This window comes from Orycteropus afer, unplaced genomic scaffold (assembly GCF_000298275.1).
Source record: "Orycteropus afer afer isolate SDZICR_OR568_19922 unplaced genomic scaffold, OryAfe1.0 scaffold00082, whole genome shotgun sequence".
NCBI lineage: Eukaryota > Metazoa > Chordata > Mammalia > Tubulidentata > Orycteropodidae > Orycteropus > Orycteropus afer.
Window position 1 is genome coordinate 3,515,278 of NW_006921669.1, and position 9,687 is coordinate 3,524,964.

Sequence of the window (9,687 nt, forward strand, 5' to 3'; positions counted from 1 at the left end):
CAGAACATCTTAGAAGACACAAAATGAATGCTATAGAGCTAGGTTTGGGGAATGCTGATCTACACATCCAAGTATCCTGAGCTTTGCTATTGCCTCAAATCATCCAACCGCTTTGGTTATTCCTTTAAGCAGAGTTGTTAGGAGTCATTTGCTCCTGAGCCCAGGGAATCCCAGGTCTCCAGGCAGAGGTACAAGCTTGAGACTGTCCTAGGTTCATACTTGCCTGACATTCTGTCATGGCCACGTGGGCTGGACCTTTGGGGAGGGGCAGAAACAAGGCCAGCTGGAATAGACACCTTTTGAGGTCTTTGCTCAGCTTACAATAATGCCCTTTTCTGCTACACCCTCCACCACAGTGGGTGCCCCTCAGTCGTGTCTGCACTATATAACACTCCCCTCTACACAAACATAGTAACCCAAACCAAGCTATTACACCAATCAAGTTCTCACTCAGGACACTAGATTCAGGATGAACATACTAGCTCAATCTGGAATCTTTAGAGTAAGAGATGAAGAGACATAAACGTGACTGAACTGCCTCCTACTATCTACCCTACCAGCTAAGAAAGAAAAAAATTATCTGTAGCAAGAGCTGAAAATCCCTCCATTCCAGTTCTTCCTGAGGGCCAGCTGCATTCTTGCCCTCAGGTTCCACAAGATATCATCTAGGGCCCTAAGATGGCACAACTCCAGAGGGCACCATTCACAACCTGGAGTTGTACCAATGCAATGGCACTGGCAACCCCTTGTGAACAATTTTTTTTTTATTGTTCAAGATATTCCAAGGTAGTTTCTGTTACTGGCAGCTAAAGAATCCTAAAACATCGACCTTATTTCCCACTATTGCTTTTCACTTCCTTGGGCTCGTTCTTGCCAGGAAAACCTGCCAAGTTGTTTCTGAAAAGCACTCTAAACTTTCCTGCTCCTCCTGCCTTTGCTCCTACTAATTCTCCCATCTACAATCCCTTCCATTCTTCCCCCTTCTATCCCTGCTATTTATCCAAACTCGACCCATCCTTCAAGGTCCAACTCAAATGCCTCCCCTGTCCCATAAAGCCCTCCCTCATTGTCCCTCTCATTTTCAAACTTCCTCATCTGGATTTTCTTTGATGGTACTTACCACATTCTACCTGGTAAGACGATTATTTGTATTTATGCCGTAACTCCATTACTAAACTATATGCTTCTTGAGACCAGGGACAGTTCTCATCTGTATTTCCTCTACAACACCTAAGTAGTACCTTTCGCACAGCAAAGACTGGGGGAGAAAGTATATGAATAGATGATCTATGGAAGAATAGCATGTTATATCTTCTCGCATCTACTCCAATAAACTGTGAACACATGGGGACAGGAACTCAATCTCAAATTCATCTTTATAATCCCTATAATACCATGTCCATGCTGCAGGTACTCAAACACTAGCTGACTCAATGACCTAAAAGAGGTGCAAAAAGAGCAAGGAGGCCACATATTCTGACCTCCTAGAACCCCACAAGAGGAAGGCAGAATCACCATCAATAGCCCAAGGCCTATTACTGCAAGGCCAGACATGCTGTCTCCCTTCAGCCCTTTCACCAACTCTTCCTCCCAAAGCACCACCACCTCTCTCCTGGGTTCGATAATTCACTGCAATGGCCACACAGAACTCACAGATTATGGGGTTTATTAGGGAAGTACCAGGCTACAATTCGAGTTCGGGAAAAATGCTCAGTCTCTCTCGCCAGCCTGCCTTCTCTCAGCCAAGTCTCTCACAGTCTCTCCCCCAGCAGTGCATGTCCCTCGGCATCTTACTCAGCAATGCATGTCTCTTGTGTCTCTTTCCCAGCAGCACGTGTCTCTTTCAGAAGCGCATGTCTCTTTCAGCAGCAAGTCTTCCTCAACCAGCAGTCGAGAGAGTTCTGCCTCTAGGAGGCCTCCTTTTGAGCCTGGCAGAGTGGCCAAACTAGCCAATCATAGCATCAGAACTCTAAGCACCTGAGAGAGAGTGGGAACCTCCCAGGACATTGTTTTGTGCCACTCCCAACAGAAATACTTCAGGTGGACAACTTTAGCAATCAGGAGCTCCTCAGTTGTTCATAGCAAATCCCACCTTGGAGTTTACAAAGACTTATGGGTAGAAAAGCCACACTAAGTAATTTACCACACCGCAAGAGGGGACCCTAGAATCTTTTCATTCTCCTGCCTGTAGCCCTATCACATGAGGTCTCCATCAGTGCAAACCCAACTGTCTCTTTAGATCAAGTGTTCGCAGAGGGAAAGCACATTTACTTAGTTGCTTCTGTCGATGATGGCACGGGGTGTGGTGAGGGTGTAAAATTCAGAATCATCCCTAATATCTGTTAGGATGGAAATCCATGGGACAGGGGACCCTAAAGGAGCAGAGATAAAGGGGATCAGCAAACAGAAAAGGCCCAAGATTTGGGCTCCTTCATGTATCCACTAATTCCTCCAGAATTTACTGAAAACTGGCTGTCTTCATTAGATACAAGGAAGCCTGGACCAAATAAACAAGTATTTGGTGAGACTCTACTAAACATCGGACCCTGTGTCAAGCCCTGGAGGATATGCTTATTTGCAAACTGACAATTAGAAGCCCTACACACACACTAGGAGCTCTGGTGGCATAGCGCCTAAGCCATCTGACTGCTAACCAGAAGGCTGGCGGTTCAAACGCACCAGCCACTCCTCGGAAGGAAGACTGGACAATCTACTTCCGTAGGAATACTGCCTCGGAAACCCAAGGAGGGGTCGCTATGAGTCGGATCCAACTCGACAGCAGTGAGTTTGGTTTTTGGGTTGTTTTTTACAAACACAGTGGGGTTGGGGGAGGAGAGAGCAGAATGAAAAAGAAAGAGAGGCTGATGAGTCCCATCACCAACTCCAGTCTGTACCTGGTGGGCGTCTCCCGACGGAATGATGTAGGCCTGAATTGGTTCTGTCACGTACTCGGAGTTCCTCATGGCTTGTCTCAGCTGCCAAAGCAGCTCTGAAGTTACCTTTGGAGCCATTCTGCTGTCTGCAAGAACAGGAGAGTTTGTTCCAAAACCAGTCTTCCCTTGCAACTCAATGACTGGTTCAAAAGCAGCCCTAGAAAGAAGCAGCTTCCATATTCTGCCTTCTTCTAACTGCATCTTCCAACTAATCAAGCCCCCCACCAGCAAACCAAGCCCGAAGCTTCCAGAAACATTGTTTATAATCCTTAAATGCCACTTCCAAATGGCTACTATGTGGTAAGAATACTTATGCTAATACTCATTTCCAAATTCCTAAGCTATCTCTTCCATTTCTAAGACTATATACAAAAGTGTATTTCTATGTGTGAAGGCAAAGATAATGCAAACTGACTAAAAAACCACTCCAGCTGGTTCTTTAAAACAATTTTTTTCTCTGAAAATATTGGGGTTCTGAGAAATATTATAGCTGTAGTCCCACAGCTACCAAAAATAAAATAAAACTTCACAATAAGCCAATTAGAGAACAGGGAAAGTATATTTTACTATATTCTGTATAATTGGCACAAACTATAAGAATTGAAAGTAGAATGAGTGTTTCTAATTCATTTTTAAAACATACAAAAATATTTTACTTAACCATAAACATTCAATGTATAATGATGTAAGTAACACAGTATTACACTGAGACCATTATACAAAATTATCTTCAAGGATTCACACCCCAACTCGCTGTGACTTACACCCTACTGAGGATGGATCTTTTATTTGGTTCTTTTACCTTAACATTTTATCTGCTTCCTTCCCTTTGTCATCACCAGCACCTTGAGTTTTTATACTTCAGTATCATGGTTATGTCCAATAGATTCACCTGTGAGGTACCATATTCATCTTGGGACTCACTGAAAAAGTGCCAAAGTACTAAATCATTGGAAACCATCTCACTCGAAATTCCAACATGTCCATGTCCTTTACATTATAGCTCCTTCTGAGTACTTCTCAGAGAAGCAATCTTTCTTTTTGTCCAGGGCACTGAGTCTGGAATTCCCTGTCTATCAGAGAAAAAAAGGATCAGAAGTATCTCATGTGACCTAAGTTATATGTCAAGACCTCCAGTGAGTTCCAAAAGAAGCCTATTGGGGATGGGGGCAATGAAGTGGCACGGATGCTGGGCGCTGGGGTGGTTGGGTTTGCCCAAACCCAGGGCTTCAGGTGTCTGGCTGGACCCTCCATTCCCAGAAGCACCCCAGGCACAGCAGCACGAGGCCAAGCCCAGAAGGGAGAACGTGGCTTGTCCCACTCTGCTCTGAGCATCCTTGTGACCTGGGTTTAGAATGACTCCTGCAAACAAGGGTGGTGAGATGAGAAGGGCCATTCTGCCATCAAAGAGGTGGTGACCAGAGAGTACACCAACATTCACAAGTGCATCAAGGGAGAGGGATTCGAGAAGTGTCCCCTTCAGACACTCAAAGAGATCCAGAAATCTGCCATGAAGGGCATGGGAATGCCAGGTGTGCACACTGACACCAGGCTCAACAAAGTATTTGGGTCAAAGGAATAAGGAATGCCCCATCTAGTAGCCATGTACAGATGTCCACAAAACAAGATGAAGTTTTACCAAACAAGCTCTATAAACTGGTTACCTATGCATCTGTCACTACTTTCAAAAACCTACAGAGGGTCAATGAGGGTGAAAATTAGCACTGATCACTGAATAATTTTAAAAAGCCCAAAAATAGAAAGATAAAAAGATTATTGTGATCTTAGATTGCCAACATCTGAAATTTTTACTCTGCTTTCTTTCAAGAGCTTCAGAATAGAGATACCATGTTTCCAAACCATATTTTTGAGCAGTTTATATTACTAAAAAAAAAAAAAAAAAAGAAGAAAGAAAAAGCCAAACAAAAATGAAGGCTTTCTTTAGAGTAATAGCTTAGCCTTGGCTGCATGTTGGAACTACCTGGGGAACTTCTGGTTTAATCAGTCTGAGGTATAGCCCTGGCATCCAGAATTTTTAAAAGCAAATGAACGACAGATGCCAACGTATTTTTTCTTAAGATTGTTAATTTTCTTGTAGAATTTGGCTTCTCTTTGGCATATTCTGCCTAAGGATTTTGATAGCACTGACTGCGTGTTTACCCACCTAAGGCAGGCACTGACTGTAGTGTATATAAACATTACCATTTACTTCATCCGTTAAGTCAACATAATCAATGGCAGGCACAAAACCATCCATGACGAACAAAACCACCAAAGGCATAATGCTTCTGCTTCCTGGTCACCTAACCTGCCTCCTCACCATCACACTCGGACCTTCATCCCCATCTCCTGGGTCATTACCACATTCTTCCTTCTGACAGTGTATTTAGCCTCCTCAGAATTATCAGCATCATGAGCATCACTCTACCCCTGTGACATTTTCAACCTTTCCTCCTTGATGCCACTTACCCCCATCACTCTCTCAATACCTTCTCTCTTCTCTCCTCCTTCATGCCTCTCACATTAGATTGGTTTCCTTAGCCAAATGCAATTACTTCTGTCACCTCTATTACAAAAGTTGAAAGAACTCTCAATACCACAGCAGTTAAGATGTGGTGAAGGACAGTCCCAGCAACGGTCAGCAAAGTGGAAAAGACAGCAATGGGCAATAGCTGAGACAATGGGTTGTGACAGGGGTGGCAGCTGTCACTGAGATGAATAGCAGTGGCTGAGGTAGCTGTAGCCACAAGGACAATAGATCTTGAAAGTGACTGAATGTTGTAAAATTTCACCTAAATCACATTTGGAAAAAAAAAAAAAAGTGACTGAATGGTCAAGCAGCTGTGGCTGAAGAGGAAGAGACAAAACTGGCGTATTTACAAGACCCAGCCATTGAGAAGAAAAGATAGCAAGATGGAAAAGGTAGAAGTTGTGGCTGGTGGCCCTCAGAAGGTAGTTTTTATGAGAATTAAGTGAGTTACTATTTGAAAAGCACTCAGAAACAGCATATGGCACCTAGTAAATGTTATGCAAATGTTTGCAGTTATTATTAAGAGTTAATTAAATTAATTAATAGTTCACACAATTAACTAACCATGAGTGCACTGGTGGTGGTAACTGGTTCAACAGGTGTATGCACGTATTGCTTCTCTTTAAGGCAGGGATCATGTCATCTTCATCTCTGTATCCACCTAACATCTAGCACCTAACACACAGTATACGGTATAACACATAGGGTATAGTGTATGCTCAACCAAGGACAGCTGAATAAATGTCACAACTTTGTATCTTCAGAGATAAGAAAGGAAGGCAGGATCTTAGATGACATTGTATTATAGTGTCTGCTCATTCTGCATCCCATTAATCTGCAGAAATGTTAGAAACAACCAAGAGCTAAAAGTTGTGTGCAGGAAGTGGGAAGCCAAGAGCAACAGGTCTACTGTGTGATGTAACATCAGCTCACATACTGCCAGTACTTTTAAATCATGACTTAAATATGGAAAGTGAATTTGCTCTATAAACTTTCACCCAAATCACAATTTAAAAAAAAAATCATGACTTAAAGACAATGATTCATTTACATCTCTTACATACAGGATCTGCTTTTAGAAATAAATTCCCATTGTATGATTTGAATTCCCAGGTGTATAGTAAGCTGACAAGGGACAAGGTTGTAGTAACTTCTTGGTCACAGCCAGCTACCCAGAGGGAGCGAGTAGTTGAACCTGTGGGCCGGGACCATAGTCACAGAGGACATCATGCTCAATTGGCATAACATACTACACAAAACATTGTTCCACCTCCTACTTTGGCTAGTAGCTTAAAAAGCTACTTAAAAGATCTTAAAAGCTTGCAAGCAGCCATGTAGATGCAACGATGGGTCTCTCCTTGTCCAGAGCAAAGAAGAATGAAGAAAACCAAAGATTCATGGAAACAATTAGTCCCAGTGACTGGTACACCATGAGATCCGTAGCCTGCACGACTATGAGACCAGAAGAACTAGATGGAGCCCGGCTACCACTGTCAACCACTCGGAGGCAGACCTATGGAGGAGATCCTGGATAGAGAGAACAATGTGGAATGAAACTCAAACCATTTGGAAAAAAAAAAGGGGGGGATCAGGTTTGCTGGTCTGATAGGGCCTGGTGGAACCACTGAGACTATGGCCCCTAGCTGCCCTTCAGGTCTGGAATTGAACCCATACCTGTGGCTTCCAGCCAAGCAAAAGACAGGCATAGGAGCTGAACATTTACTTGAGGTAAATACACTCCTTGGAGGGAACAATCATGGGAGAAAGAAGGGCTATTTATGCACAGGGAGACACCTCAGGGGGCAGAAGTGCATGGAGGGATGGACACAGGGAAGAGGTAACTATCGGGAAGAAGTGGGAGGGGAGCTGTTGCACTGTAGTGAATTATAGTCAATGTCATGAGACAAAGTGTATGTGAACTGCTGTATGGGAAGTGAATTTGCTCTGTAAATTTTCACCCAAATCACAATTAAAAAATAAATAAATAAATTCCCAAACCTTCAGCTTTTATCACACACGAGACTTTTCACTGTAAGACCATGAAAAGCACACCATGACCACCTCGCTGGGTGACTAGGAAGATTAAACAAGATCACATGTGTGAAAGTACTGAGCATGGCATCTGGTCCATTTTAGGTGCTCAAGAAATATTATGGGACTCTGGATCTGAAGCACAGCTGGGGTTCTGACATGCCTTGTTAGAAGACCAGAAATAGATGGCTTACTCCAATCTGCGCATCTTAACACGCGCACAGATGCCCAGCTGTTTTTCCAGTGTCAATAACTTTGTCTTGTGTGTCCTACAGCTGAGCAAGAGCCAAGGGCTTTACAAACATTAGTGGATAGTTTTCAAATAAGCTGCAAGGGAGGTGTCACTATTCCCAGTTTACAGACAAAGGAATAATTGATCAGAAGACGTAAATACTTGCCCAAGTTGTAAAGTTGGGTCATGACAAACCAGGACCCAAGGTATATCCAATTTCCACCTCCACGCTCTATTACACCATATTATCAAAGGCATAATAAGGCTAAAGCGTTCTAAGTCCAACAAAAAGAAATGGGTTCCAGTTTCCAGCTGAGATCTACAACTTGGACAACTGAGCTCCCTGAACCTGTATTTCCTCACATATAATAAAAGGGAGAATTAGAAAGGCAAGTTCTCTCCCAGATCTAAATCTGATGATTTTATTGTTTTTCTCTCTTTTCCAATTCCTTCTTCCTCCTTCCTCTTCTACCTCCTAAGAGGGCCCAAAATGCTACTGAAAACATTCATATTTTTAAAGAAAAAGAACCTAAAATTCCATGCAATTATAGGACTGATCTTCCAAAGACAGGTTAAAGAGTCACAGTTTCTTAAAAGTTTCAAGGGATCAATTTTTCATTAGCTAAAAGAAATCGCTGTTGATTCTTCTGGAGACTCTATAGAAAAGTGCTGGTTTACATGAGACAGAAACACAGCAAAACACCACTTATTCAGAATTCAGGTTTCTGGCAATTTAAGAGCTAACTAACCAGTTCTGAGAAAAAGGGATGGTCATAGGAATTTTTCCAAAAAAAAAAAAAAAAACAGATCTTCCTAAATGCACACTGAATTTGCAAAGAAAAATAATATATTATGAACTCTTCTCACTTCATAATATGATGATGAAAATTGAAAATTAATTTCTAAGGCAGTTATAGCCAATAAAGGACCATATTAGAGATATGAAAAACAATAATAGTACTCCCCCTACCCTGCCCCAGTAACAGCCTATCCCCCACTTCCCTGGAATGGAAAATGCAAAAACTCTAATTCTCTAACGTACCACCTTAAAAAGGTTGTCAATAGATAGAAACAGTAACCAATCACCCAGGAAACCAAAGGACAAAATGGTTTTTAACTTCCAGATACAACCCTTCTTACCCTCAGCCATGATCAATTACTAATTCCTTACCCTCTCTTCTCTTCCATCTTGGGAGTAGGGATGAGGGGGGAGTGGAAGAGAAGTCTGAAATCTTTTGGAGATATTCAATCTAATCTGTAGGCAAAATTATTACCTGTTTCTGCACCTGGATCTCCTGAGTGTGTCACCTCGTTAGGTTCAATTATTCTTAAATTTCTCAGTTGAAAATCCTGGTGATTCACCCTTGAGATGAGAAAGAACAGGATATTGCAGACTTTGACCGCAGTAAACATGGCAAGGCTTAGTCAGAGGGGACATCAACTTGACTTAGCAGGTTTCTTTGCTGAATGAGAAGAACTCTCACCCCAGTATCAGTGATATGATAAAAGTTTCAGGAAACCATGAGAAGGTAAAACACCACCATGGCAGGCAAGCCTTCTCAGGTCTAGCTTCCAATTCATAAATTCTCTTCAATTATGTCCAATCTCCTATTTAACTAGCCTACAATGATTCTATTTTCAATGACTATCTATATTTTAGGAGCTCTGGTAGCATAGTGCCTAAGGCAATTGACTGATAACCAGATGGCTGGCGGTTCAAACGCACCAGCCACTCCTCAGAAGGAAGGTTGGGCAATCCTACTTCCAAAGTGATACTGCCTTGGAAACCCAAGGAGGGGTCACTATGAGTCAGGACCGACTCAACGGCATAAAACAACAACAACAACAATCTATATTTTACACTAATACAAGTTCTATCTGATTCTTTTTCAAATCTGCCTGTTCTCTCTTCATGGTGTGAAAATAGCTACTATTCTTTCACTATGAATTCTATTCCTTCT

The 9,687-nt window shown here is 42.3% G+C and overlaps 1 protein-coding gene across 1 annotated transcript in view; it reads right to left on the bottom strand.

The window, feature by feature from the left end:
* XPNPEP1 (X-prolyl aminopeptidase 1) overlaps positions 1-9,094 on the bottom strand; it is a 76,131-nt gene extending 67,037 nt beyond the window's left edge. Inside the window, exons 1-2 of the mRNA XM_007941538.2 lie at positions 9,001-9,094; positions 2,895-3,019 (exon numbers count right to left, since the gene is read on the bottom strand). Coding sequence (XP_007939729.2) covers positions 2,895-3,011 — 117 coding nt within the window. The 5' untranslated portion in view covers positions 3,012-3,019; positions 9,001-9,094. The remainder of the gene's footprint in view (positions 1-2,894; positions 3,020-9,000) is intronic.
* Positions 9,095-9,687: the final 593 nt, after the last annotated feature.